Genomic DNA, 14,183 nt, shown 5'->3' on the forward strand with positions numbered 1-14,183 from the left:
CCTGATGCAGAGAGGTCAGCAAATAACTCCTGTACCGTGCCAGTATCATTTATCCCATGAGGAATGAATGACGTGCAGGGTGTTGTTTGTGTATGGGTCTTGTGCTGGCCTCACTGCACACCAATGAAGGGACTTTGCCCAGGGCCAAAAAAAGGCTCATGTGGGAGGCAGGGGCAGTCATTATCCCTCAGATGCACTGGCAGTGGGGCAGACAGAACGCTGTCATTTGAAATCTTCATCAATTGAATTTTGAAGTACTCTTCACTGTTGGGTGGAAGCACCAATAATCACTTGAAATACTGTTTGTGCCTGTTTCCCAGGGTTTTGATAAACAAGTTGTAGCCAATGTTGCTAATTAAACCTCTTAGAAGATTCAATAGCAAGAATACTATATGTGTTGTAAGGGTAAACCTCTAGTTCAGGGGTTGAAAACCCCTGGCAGGCCTGCCAGTGTGGCATATGATGACATTCTGCTTGTAAATGCATCTCACAGTGGACACTGGGGAAAGGGCCAGGGCTGCATGGCCACAACAAGAATCAGGCCCCTTGCAGCTCCCCTGCTGTCTACCCCTGGCATGCTAACATATCACAAGTCGAGGCTGTGGGTGTTTTTGGTACTTTGCCCCAAAAAGTTGGCAACCCCTGTTCTAGTTCCTGTTCACTACACTATAGGAAGGTCCTTTGAAGTCCGCAGTCTTGGTTTCACTTCTAATATCCTTTTCTCCCTTTACTTGTATACCTTCCCTTAGTATCATAGGAATGTAGGGCTGGAAGAGACCTCACAAGGTTATGTAGTCCAGCCCCTACCTGAAGGGAGGATCATCCCTAACTAAGCCATCCCAGCCAAGTGTCTGTTCAATGTCCTCTTGAAAATTTCCAGGAATGTAGATTCCACAACTTCTCTAGGTAGTCCGTTCCAATGTTTGACCACCCACAGAATCAGAAACTTCCTCTGAATATCCAACCTAAATTTCCTCTGCTGCAACTCGAGTGTATTGCTCCTAGTCCTGTCCCCTATGGCCACAGAGAACAGTCTAGCCATGATGCCATCGGGAATAGTTTGAGCAGAATACTAATACTGACCTCACCTATACAAAACTTAGTATAGAATTTCCAGTGTGTTAGCATAAACTGATTCATCTGTGGCTACTCTTTTAGGCTAGGGAGAGACATTCAAAAAGCCTTAGCCTAAATTGATTCAATCTTTGCAGGTTAGTCTAACCTGGCTAGGCTAAATCAGTTTTGTAACCAGACAGACATCCCAGAAACACAGGCACATGCCTCTGTGGTTCAGGCTGGAAGTTGGGAGGTAGGGGAGCACTAGAGCAGCCCTCCCTTCCCTTAGACAAAGCCGAGTAGAGGGGGGCGTGGCCAAGCCCTGGCAGAATGCTATGATTAGGGAGGGGTCCCCTCCAACCCCCTCCCCCCACCCCAACCAGCCCAGCAGGGAATGTTTATCACTCCTAACTCAGTGTTTATCAGCCCATTAAGAAAGCAACAGAGGGACATTACCAGCTATCTGTTGATTCTGTCTTTGGCCTATGTGCCACAGCTCTGAGGTAGCCAGCAAGTGGTCTGCTAGCTAATGGTGAGAGGTGTCTGTGTGGGACAGGGGAATGCCTGGGTAGCAGAGAGTTGGGAGGGGAGGCGGGGAGGAGCAGAAACCAGGCAGATGCCTGCAGAGGCTGCCAGAGCTGCAGAGAGGGGAGGGCCCAGCTGTGCTCTGGAGCAGAGAGCCCCGCCCAGCCCAGAGAGCATACTGGGATGCTGGGGGAGTTTGATTTAATTTAAACCAGCAAAGGGTCTGGGACAGACATTGCATAAACTGGTTTGAGCCAAATCAGTTAAATCTGATACTGCATTCAACCAGGTTTATCTCAAACCAGTTTCAGTCACTCTCAAACTGGTTTATGTGCACTGAATATCTGTTCTGTTACAGGTTTAAACCAGTTTCCAATCACTTAGACCAGTTTATGTGTAATGTCTGTCCCTAGCCGTAGGGTCCATTTGAATCTACAAGACCTCCATAGGGGTTACTGACTTCCAGCCACTTCTGAATTCACAGATGCATAACAAGGTATCAATTTAAGCATTGTGTCTTTGACACAAGTACAGGAGGAGGCTAAAACACACGCAGCAAGGTAGCATAACTACAATTCTGTTTAACCCAAAGCTAGTAGCTAATAGATTACATTAATCATGAATTTCTATTTAAGACGGATTCTGTTTTTGCAGGCTCGGTAGTTTTGCCCCAGAAGGACCCAATCCATCATTGTTCTTTCCACAGGGATTTTTTTATACTCAGAGATACCATAATTAAAATATTAAATAAACTACCAGTATATATAGCAGAAGTATTTTAATTACAAGAATTTCATATTAGGAACTGAATGATCCCAAATCAAGAAATACTCAGCTAATTACTGTGAAAGTATGGGAGGAAGACAGATATTCTTTTCATTTTTGTATGGGCACACATTCTCTGGTGTAGTTGATCAGCTCAAAAAACACTTTGTGTTGATGACCATTGGCTGCAGAAGTGATTTTTTTAAAGTTTCATGGCTTTTTTTTTTTTTAATTTAGTTTTTACGAGTGGACCAAGACAAAGACAGAGAATGCAGCCTGGAGTGTGCAGGATCCCCTCAGAAGTCAGTCTGTGCTTCGGATGGAAGGACTTTCCTTTCTCGGTGTGAATTTCAACGAGCAAAATGCAAAGATCCTCAGCTGGAAATTGCTTACAGGGGCAACTGCAAAGGTAAACACTGCAGAAATATTCTAATGACTTGTATAATCATACTGCCAAAAATTAAGAGTTCTATACTGTTTGAAGTTATGCTGTTAAGGACTAGGTTGGGGTTGTCAACCAGGAGTACATGTGCCCCTGGAGGTACTTGGGAAAGCCCTAGGGGGTACTTGTGGGTGGGCAGGAAGCAGGGCTGGAGGGGGGGTGGGCAGCAGCATCCCTCTATGGGCCACACAGGTGCCACGCAGCCAACTGGACATGGGGGAGGGGGAAGCTTGCACATGGTGGCCTCTGCTGCTACCCAGCACCGTGCGCTGCCACTGCTCTGTATCCGGCCATGCACCAACCCCACTCCCACCACTCCATGTCCGGCTGCACGCTAGCCCCCGCCCCGCTCCATGTCCAGCTGCTGGGGATACATTTATTTTAAAAGGTTGAAAACCCCTGGACTAGGTGAATCAAACTTTAATCTGATGAAGCAAGCTGTTGCTTACAAAAGCTTATACCCCTCTGAATTAGTCTATAAGGTCAGGTTTTACTGCCTAAACTCTATGGTCAGGTACAGTTACACATAAACTGGTCTAAGTGATCAAAAATCAATCTATACCCATAACCAACAGAAGTTTGATACATATACACTGGTATAAAAATGGCACTCAATCTAAAATAGGCCTGGATTGATGTACACTCAAACTTAATTGATTTAGGTTAGACCAGTGAATTGAATTTCTGTACCAGTTCCGCTATTGTGGCTGGGAAGCAGCATCCCGCTGAGCTGGGACAGCTCTCCCCACCTCCTGTCACCCCTTGCTGCATAGGCTGACTGGGAACAATTTGTTCCTGGTCAGCATCTACATGTGTTCTTCAGTGCATTAGTTTAATTCATCAATTTCTAGTACCTGTATCTAGTACCTGTATAATGGTGCATTAGACTAATCTACTGCACAGTAATTGCCATGAATGTGTAGCTGTTGCTTTATTTTGCATTAGATTAGTCTAATGTACAGTAAAGTATCTCGTGTAACACACTCGGTATATATTATAAAAAATGTTTTATTAGTGCTTGTAAAGTTATTTGATCTTTGTCTGAAAGATTCTACAAAGGGTAATAGTAATAATAGATGTGTTTATCTGCCAGATACAAAACAGATTGCATGGCTGTATTTTTTTAGTGTTTTCTTGATTAATGCATCTTTATGCCAACTGTGTAACAGTAAAAAAACAACCCCCCCACCCCCCCGAAACCCTACAAGGGCCATTTATGAATAAATACCTAACTGTAAAGTAATCCTCATGGTTTCCACTAGTGAGTGGTTAAATCGTTAGTTGAAAAAATAACTTTGCTAGATGTTAGTATTTTTGGGGGACACCTGGCCTGTCAGGTTGCCCTGGGTTGTAGTAAACTATGCATCTATTTTGTTTAATGAGAAAAATCAAGGTTCTGAGATTTATTCAGCTCTTTCTCTATTAAATCTGTACTATTAAGAGACCAAAATGGCTATTTAGTCAAATTTTTCAAAGTGCCTAAATAACTTAGAAGCACAAGTCCCATTGAAAATTATTAGAACTTGTGCTATTAATTCAAACATGAGCTTTTGAAAATAACCAAGCCACTTTTCTATTGTGATCACCTGTTTAGTCACGTGGTTATGTCTTTATAGGACTTACTCCAATTTTCATTGACTTCAATGGGTGCATCTACACAAGATGCTAGATGCACAGTAGATTAATTCTACTGTGCATTAGTGCATCACAACAAAAACTGTGCTATTGCACTAATGTGCAGTAGAATTAGTCTACTGTGCATTAGTATCACTTAAAAGGTGTGCATCAGCACTACACAGTAGTGCCAGTTACTATGCACTTAATTAGTATCTGTTATAACAGGTACTAAACTTAATGCACAGAAATCACAGTGCATTCATGCATGTGTAGACATGTCCAGTGGAGTTGGCTTGTGCCTTTTCAGTTATTCTTTCACCTTGATACTATGTCTTGTCCACTGTCTGCAAAGTATTGTATAACTTACTGTGCATTATTTACCTCATCTATTTCAGATTACCAATATCTGTAAAGGTCTTTACAAATGTTGATAAAGCTTTTTGCATGGCAGCTGTTTGGTTGCATGCAAGAAGTTGTAGGAATGAGACCTTTGTTTGTTTCCTTCCAATTTTTGCATTTAAGTGAGTAGTTTTAGTCCTTCTGCATAGTTTTGGGGTTTTTTGGGGGGTTTCTTTTGAGAAGTGCACCCAAAGCACCTATGTTAGGTCTGAGTCTGAGAGATGACCCATCCCTTGAAGGATCAAGCCCACAATTAGAATTTTGCAGCCTGTACTTCAGAAATAGGAACCCAAACAAATTCCTATTTGAGGCTTTTTGCCCGCTTCAGTCCATATTTTCCATTAGGGATGGTCAGGCTTGCTCTGTTTCATAATTACATCCTTTTAGTTAGAAAAAATGTTTTTTGCTTGTTTTCTTTGGTTTTTAAATTGACTCACCCTTGAAGTAGACCCATGGGGTTAAATTACAGGAATAAAAGATTTGTAAACTTGTGTCAGGTTTGAAATCCAACAAAGTAGTTTGAGATGTTGGCAAAACATCATATTCTGTACCAAGCTACTTCATTTATTCTTTACTTCTTCTCTTACTTCAGAAAGTGCGGATAATGCACTCTCCCAGTGTTTTGGTCCCCCTTATCATCAGGGACCCTGATTTTCCCTGATAAAAAAAAATCCCCAATTTCCAGTTTAAAAAAAGTCACTCAAAATCCACATTTTCCCATAATCAAAATGAAACATCACTAATATATACAGAGAGAGATAGTAGGGCTGTGTGAAGCTTCGGTCCCTGATTCTGTTTGGTAGAGATTCGGTCCAATTCAGTGGCTGAATCTCTGAATCTGAATTGAATCAGAGGACCCTTTAATCTCTCTGAATTGATTCAGAGCCCTCCGAATTGATTTGTAGATTTGGACAGATTTGGTGATTCAGACATAGATACAGCTTTAAATGTTTTTTCTACATACCTCTAGGTAGCAGGGACTCTGAATGCTGCGGTGTTGGGGCACATGGAGCACCCCACAGAAGCATGGGGGGGCTGCGGCTCCTCAGCATGATCAGCAACAGACCTGGAAGTGGACCAGAAGCACTTCCAGTCTACTTTCTGGTCCACTGGGGAGCATGCTTGGTGGGTGCCCCTGTACCCCTCTGGCTCAGTGACTGGTGCCTCCTGGATCTGGGGGGGGGGGGCACTTGGGGTCCTCCTGCGCTGATTGCCAAGCTGGGGGAGGTACGGGGGGGCCCCCCCAGCACACTCCCTGGCAGACCCAGAAGTGGACCGCAAGTACTTCTGGTCCACTTCTGGATTCGCTGCTGAGCACACTGGAGAGCCCCCAGAACTCCTGTGGGATGCTCCATGTACCCCAGCACCACAGCGATTACGAGCCATTCCTGCTACCTCAAGGTATGTAGAAAAAACTTTTAAAGCTGTGCCTGTGTCCTCATTGCTGATTCACCAAATAAGCATTGAATTGTCAGATTCGGATTCGACCAAATCGAATTAGGGACAGTGATCCAAATCAGCGGATCAAATTGCTGTCCCTGATTTGAGCTGAATCTGAATCTGAATTGAATAGAACCCATTTTGCACAGCCCTAAATATAGTGGTGTTCCATTTTAATTATGGAAAAATATGGATTTTGGGTTACTTTTTTAAAACTGAAGTTTGGGGATTTTTTTTTTCAATCAGAGAAAATCAGGATCCCTGCTGATCATATTTACACTCTTCTGACTTTAGCAGTAGGCTTTGCAGACTTGTTCTAGAGAATTTGAGCTGGCAAGCTTGGGGAAATGTCGACACGTTTCCACTCTTAAATGTAGGGTTTGACTCTCTACACAATAGTCTTCTTCTTAAAACATAAGTATAGTGGTGATCACAAAGATTTACCTTCCCTTATTCTCTTTCCAGGAAAACAAAATGCATATAGATATATATAAAGAGGAAAAGAAACAGAGACCACACAGGCTCAATCTCTAGGAGACAATTTTCCACATCAGCTCTTTCTGTTTGCTCCAGCAAACTTCTAAATCACCAAGATTGCTTTAAAGAGACATTTTGTCTTATCCTCTTCCTAGATGAAACACTATGCTAGTTCTTCATTCCTTTCATAATGTGCCATTGTATTAGCTGATGGATCTAGTTCCTTAAAAGAACAAGGATAACATAATGGAGTTACCTGATCCAAAGCTTCTGTTGCTCCTGCTAACAACAGGAAGAAGTATTCTACATTTTGCATTAGTACATTAAACATATTTAAAGCATTACATTATGAAACAGAGTTTTATAGATTTTCTTAATTTTCTCCTTAAATTTTTCCAAATGCACTGATAGCATATATATGTGTATATACTTTTCCATAAAAATTCACTAATTTTTGGCATATATGGCTTATATGGAGATCAATTTTATCAGTGTTGGCAAATTAGGCTGGATTTATTCAATATTTATGTTTTGTATCATATGCTGTGTCCTTTTAAATGATCATTCTTTAGCATAATTGTAGTTCTGATAACTGACTCAGTAACACTGCTCAGACCACTTAATTATTAATATTATCAAATAGCTACACACAGCACAAAGCTCAAGTCAATGGTGTTTGCCTCTCAGTTTAATGAGCACTACATTTATGGATAATTTAAAATCTTATTTTCTTAGATATGTGAGATATTGTTTAAATGCATGGTTGCCAATTGTACACCTGGTGGGTATCAGAGAAAGAGAGAAACTAGTGATATTTTCACTTTCAATTTCATAGGTTTTTTTGTATTTAATTTAATCAAAGCAGCCTTACAGTGTCAAATGACCTACCCCTTTGCTCCTGCCCGTGGCGGCAATCATCTGAAATAATTCAAGCTGTGAAAACACATTTGAGAGCAGAAAAAAGGAGGCCAACTGATCTCATTGCAGTTTTAATCTTTGCATCTCCATCTGTGACAGTGTCACCTTTGATAACCACACTCAGGCGCCCCCTTATTCTGAGGAAGTCCTCAAATTAAGATTTGTGAGGAGTGGGATTTCTGTTGCTGGTGATGGGTTGATTAGTCAAAGACCAGAAATCTTTAGCCAGTCAAAGGGTTACTGTTCCTTTCCCTGGCAACTTTCAAGGTTTAAAAAATTGTTTTCAATCCACATTGCATGAAGAACAATTTCTAGCAAAACAAAAAGTGCTTTGTAATGTTTGTCTTTTCATTTAGGAAGAAGTGGTATGCATGTATGTTTGTGTAAGGTGAACCACTAGGACACTGGCCTAAGATGTAGGAAAACCCCTGTTCTGTCAGATTCAGATGAGAGGTTTTCAAGCTAGGCCACTCTGAATCAGGTTAAGCAGGGACATAAGCCTTGGTCTCACTTTCTCTCTCTCTCCCCGCTGGATCCCCCACCTGACAGTAAAAACCCTCCCAATGTTGAAACTTACTTGTTTCTACAAAACATTTCATTTAGTTGAAAATATTCCAAACTCCTCTCATTTTCAGTTCTAGCTTACTCACGAAAAATCGAATCACCCTGGCAGTGTATGCCCTACAGATTTTGGACTAACCTCTAGGCAATTTCTCATTAAATTTGTCTAGAGGTTTATACACGTACAATCAACAGGGTTCAAATTATACTCTGACTCTTGTGGGGGTCTGCAGTGGTGGCAGGTAGAAAGAGCCACTGCTGCCACTGTCACCACCTGAGCTGCTTAGAAAGGTGCGGGGCGGGCCAGGGGCTCTCATCTGTTATGAGGGACTTATGGAGGGCTCTCATCTCTTAAGCGGGGGCTCAGCCCCTCCAAGTCCCCCCTTATTTCAAACCCTGGCAATAAAGGTTGACTCGCATTTACATCAAAATCTCTTCACAGGTTCCTTTCTCTACTCCTCTGCTCATGAATAATAACACAAATGTTAACATTATCTGTTTGATATATTTGACATAGTCAAAACACTAAAATTTCAGAAAAATCTCATTGCCTGTTAGGACTATTTTTTTTTCTCTTATTTTTATTTATTGTTCAGCTATTATTTACAGGAAATTTAAAGGCAATTCTTAATCGCATAAGGAAAACAACATATAAGATTTGTAATTGAAACGCAAACAGTAACATATCTACAGGGCTTTCATCCTCAACTCCTTTTATCCGCTCCTATCATTCTGTCCTGGGTAGTTGTAACAGGGTGCATATATACCTGCTCATTAACTTGCTGCCGGGCACACATCTGCATGTGCACCCAGGTTGGGAGCAAATTGAGCCTGACAGGAGCAGCCTACTCCAGGGCTACTCCTACCTGCTCTGCCCCCCTGCAGCAGCCAGGGGGAGATCCAGGCTCCCCTGGATGCCAGCCCCAGGTGGACAGGAGGCACTGAGGGCAGTTCTGGGCTGGCATGTGGCACAGGGGTCAGGCCTGGGCTCTGGGGGATGCGAGGAGCTGCCCTTTGCTCTGGGAGCAGCTCCCAGCTGCATGGAGCTTGGGGTTGGCTGTGGCCAGTGCTCCTGGGAGGAGCACATTTGAGCCTGAGCCACCAGTTGTGAAAATGGGGCCTGTGGCGCCCATACAATACCTGTCCTGCCTTCCCCCATGAGCTGCGATTTCCCCCAGGATCTGCAATCACAGTGGTAGTGGGGCCTAGAGCTTCCCCATGGTACATGTCCTGTAGTTGAGGGAGAGGTGCTGGGGTGCAGGGCAGCAGGGACCACACAGCAGCTCCAGGGCTGGGGACTGTCCTTGTGCCACTGAGTGGCCTATCCCATCCCTGGCTGGGCTGTTTGGGCCCCTGTTCCCCTGCCGTACCTGGTATAACAGCAGAGCCCAGCTCACCCTGTCAGCAGCCTCACCTAGCTTTGGGGCTCCTGAGGAGCAGGGGTCCATGTGGGCATGTTGCCCCCCACGCAGTTACCACACCAGCGTGGCGATCCACTCAGTGTACCTGCAGAGCTCTTGGTGAGGGGCAGGCAAGCACTGGAGTGCCCAGCCCCTGTGTCTCCATGCCTACCTGCTCCTTGCCCTCTGCCTTGGGGTGTGTGCTCCCTGCCTTGCCTGTATCTATCGGTATTAGCAAATGGTGCATTAGGCTAGTCTAATACACAGTAATTGCTGCACACATGTATGTGGTGACATATTATTGTGCATTAGATTAATCTAATGCACAGTAAAGCATCTTGTGTAGACATGCCCACAGAGACTTAAATAATTATTATGGGGACTTCCCTGAGTATGTATTTGGATGTGCGTACACAAAGATAATGAAATTATGGAAGGGTAAACTGATTTGAAAATAGATGCATCCTGACTTTCCCTCTCAAAAACCTGATTCTGATGAAACTGGTACCTGATTAATAATTAACTGATGTTAAAAATCCATGCAATTCATTTTTTCTCTATGTTCCATTTTTTTCTGTACTCATATACTTCTAGGCAATGCTGTACTCATATGCCAAAGTGCTAGAAATGTTATAAGAAGTCCTATTTTTGTAAAATTTCCAACCCACATTTGTAGCTTCATGAAGTTCTCATAGTTTGAATAATTTTAGATGAACATCTACATTTTTGGATTCTTTGCCAAACTAAACCTTGATTTCTGAGCTTCTTGGGGTTTGTCTCTGACTAGAAACAGACATTTGCTTGTGTAAGAAAAATTAGAATATAATCAGTACAAGAAAAATGGGGAAAGCTAAAATTATTATTTGGGCTACAGTTAAACCTAGAGACACCAACTGATAGAAGGGTCCATTGTATAGTCAAATAGTCTAATATAAATAGATTAGACAAAGTGTGTGTAAAGCTCGTATGGGAGTTCAGTAGGAGTTGGGCCTCAATAACAGGACTGGATATCTTGATTGCCTAAGAAGTGAGTCTGGATCAGATAGGGAATTATACCCATCAGGCTAGAGTTCCAGTGGCATTTAGAGATGAGGGTCCTGTATGTTTCTGTTTTCTATTCAAAGGAAGGATAATATCTAATAATGTCTAATATCAGACTGTCCAACTTTTAAGCAGCTAGGGACTGAACACTCTGTGGGCCACCCTGGTGACTACCACTGTACCATGTGCCCATGTGGATGCCCTACTGCTACATCACATGCCTGTGCCCATGTGCCCCCCGGGGACTGCTGCACTCTGGGTCTACACAGCTACAGGCTCACATTCATTTCCCTATACTGAGCCAATGACCTGCACTGCCTCGCCCATTGAGGCAGGAGCAAAAAATGGAAGCCAGAGGAGCAGTGTTGCCAGGTCTTAAATATGAAATGATTGTGTTGGAAGCCCAAAATTATCATAGTTTCTGAAAAACTATCATACACTGGAAAAAATAAGCATGCATATAAGCATGCAATTAAATCTTCCTCTTTTTTAAGTAACATTATGTTGCCTTATACTGTTACCATTACATCCTGTGCCACTCTACTTGACACTGCCTGCTGACATTTTGTTCAACTCTTTCTCTAACTGGTTAAACTGAATTTATTACTATAATTATTCTTTTCTCTTTGTTTTGAAGTTCAGGTCTGTATATTATAAATCATTATGCAGTTACTTTATATTGCTCACTGTAACTCGCCAGTGAGTGAGTGAGAACTGGTCATCAAAGTTGAAACATTTCTTTATTTCAAGGCAAGCAGTCGTAAGAAAGCACTGACAGGAAACCTGAAAGTTGGTTAAGACTCCTTGAAAGTCACTTGGGTTTTGCATATGCTGCATCAATTAGCTGCATAAAAAAAAAATTGCACATTTTGAACACATTTAGTATTATCTGTTGTACATTGTACAAGGGTTGATATTATCGTACAAATACAATAATTACCATACACTTAGCAGTGCTGCAGAGGAGGGAGTGGAGAGTCTGGAGATTTTACCTACTGTTGCAGTTGAAGCAATGGGTGGTGGGAGCAGCAGCTGGCTGGGAGCCTGGGGCTGCAACTTAATCCCTTGCAGGCCTCATGCAGTCCTTAGGCTGCCAGTTGGACGGCCCTGGTCTAATAGTTAGAGCAAGAGAGGGGGAGTAAAGACTTCAGAATTCAGTTTGTGACTGTGCTTTGGCTCGGGATAGGATAGGATATGGGGCAGTTCACTGTGCCATGCCCTTCTTCCCCACTTGTGAATGAGTGGTTACCAGCATTTCACAGAGTTGCTGTAGGGCTTCATTCATGTTTATAAAATGTTTTTAGATTTTTGGATGAAAAATGTTGCATGATATAGGGTGCATCTACATGTCTACATGCTGCTGTATGGTGAGATTGCTATGGCGCTGTGCTTTAGTACTTCTTTTTGGAAATACTAGAGCACGACACAGTCTGGGTGCACCGCTACAACAGTGTAGCTGGCCATCATACATAGACCCAGATGGCTGCTACATCGTCGTAGTGCTCCATACGGCAACTTAGTGCATTGCTATGTCTCTGTAGGGCAATGTGTAGATGTGCCTATAGTATAATAAAATAACCAGTATGTTGTCATTGCTTGGGTCAAATGATCATTGGCTCCAGTGAATTTTATCAAAGGGAGTCCATATACTTTAATGAGTATTTGACCTTGGGGAGTATTAAGAAAGTACTCCAAAATGTGGATATTTAGGCCCAGAACCAGCTAATAGTTGAGGCATATGTATAACTATTAGCAATGTAGCCAGGTGCCCAGGGCAGCCACCACACAGAGGGGCAGTGGCAGCTTCTAGCTGCTGCTGCTACAGTGATCATACAGCTGTGGCAAAAGCCATGTTGTTTCCCTCTACCATGTCAGCCCCCAGGCCAGATGCCCCTGTTGCCCAACCCTAGTTATGCCACTGATAAATATAAGCACGTGGTTAGATTTCAACTAGACTCCTCATGTGTGTAAACTTAAACATGTGCTTAATAGCTTCTCTGGCAGCAGCCTAACATTTGAATTGTCTTTGTTGATTATGTCAGCACATATGGCTGTATGTTTGTGGCTGTGTCAGTATAAGAGGCAATATGAAATGATGATGTGTGATACAAAGTGACAGGATTTTTTTAAGTCGTGGTTTTTTCTTATGGAAAAATCATTTTGGATATTATAACTTTTCTATAGGCTTTTAGAACCTTCTGTTCAAATTTAAATCATGAAATGTTTTGAAGGTTGATTTCAAATTCTGTATAAAGAATATGCAAATACTCTGTTACTTTATAGGGCTTTCAGAGTCATTTCTGTAGAATCCTATTGGTTAAATTTCTGATTTTGCCAAGACTTTTCCATTAAGCTACGTATTGAACAAGGCTCTACCTATGAAATTTGAAAATGTAGATTTATATGTTTCCATATAAAGATTTTATAATGTTATTTAGACTTTACAGACGATTCTTATTTTCCATGACAAACAGTACATATTGTATATTAATTGTTTTTTTAACTAAAATGACAGCTTTGGCTGGGGGCTCTGAAGATTGAAACAGTCTGTAATACAACCATATCTCTGTCCCATTTTTTTGAGAGGGCGAACAAGCAACTTTTTTTCATAATTAGATTAGTGGGATACTTTCTGCATTATGAGAGGATCAATGAAATTCTTCAGAGGCCAAAAGCTGTTAATGTAGCCCAAGACTGAGCATTTTAGCATTTGATGGGCATTTCTTTATCTCACACCGCAACATCTTCAATTCTTGAGTCTGTAAATCCTGCCAGACTACTGTGTCTTGTTCAAAATGAGCAATATCTATAACAGAAGTGTCCAGTGGAGGAAAAACAGATTTTTCTGTCTCCGGTGGACTATCAAGAGAACAATGAATAGCTGCCAGCAGCAGCTCATTACCCAACATTAAAGATGTATGGGTGGATTGGAACAAGTGGTACTTTAGTTCAGCCTGAGTCAACTTAGCTTTCTTTAAATATTCAGGCTCTCTGTATGTATGTTTATGGAGGTTCGGGAGACTGACATTGAGGAGGCTGAAGAACATACACAATGTTTGCTTTTGAATTTTAGACACCAGTGGAACTTTCAGCTTGGCTGTTGAATACTTTACACAAGGGCTTGTAAAGCTCCATGTTGGTCAGCACTAGTAATGCTTACTCAGACAAAGCTTGTCTTGTCTTTAAGGGGAGATTCGCCTCAAAAGGCCTGGAGGGGTATGAGGATTATGCTCTCACTTTTTTTCCCCAGTAATAGCAAAAAAAAATCTCTTTTTTCCTCTTCAATTTATTTTTAAGTTAGCATAGCAGGTATAGTGTTGACACCTTGGAGACAGCATCCTTGGGCATGTCCAGATGAGCATGCATGTGTGGTTTGCTGTGCTGCAAACTGCACGCACTGCACATGCAAACATTCACCACGCTGCCAATTTGCAGCATGGTGGGGTTTTTTTACACTGGGAGATCCTGGTGTCAAAAAAACCCGCATCAGAAAAAAGCAACATGGCTCATGTGGTGGCAGTGTGTGCCACCCAAAATCAGAG

The 14,183-nt window shown here is 42.2% G+C and overlaps 1 protein-coding gene across 6 annotated transcripts in view; it reads left to right on the top strand.

Annotated features, from left to right (window-relative positions):
- The window catches only part of SMOC2 (SPARC related modular calcium binding 2), a 211,874-nt gene that overhangs the window by 65,304 nt on the left and 132,387 nt on the right, over positions 1-14,183 (top strand). For all 6 annotated transcript variants that reach the window (XM_019479866.2, XM_019479865.2, XM_019479867.2 and 3 more), the window contains exon 2: positions 2,584-2,755. In XM_019479866.2, the coding sequence (XP_019335411.1) occupies positions 2,584-2,755 (172 nt within the window). The remainder of the gene's footprint in view (positions 1-2,583; positions 2,756-14,183) is intronic.

The sequence above is a fragment of the Alligator mississippiensis genome, chromosome 1 (assembly GCF_030867095.1).
Source record: "Alligator mississippiensis isolate rAllMis1 chromosome 1, rAllMis1, whole genome shotgun sequence".
Taxonomy (NCBI): domain Eukaryota; kingdom Metazoa; phylum Chordata; order Crocodylia; family Alligatoridae; genus Alligator; species Alligator mississippiensis.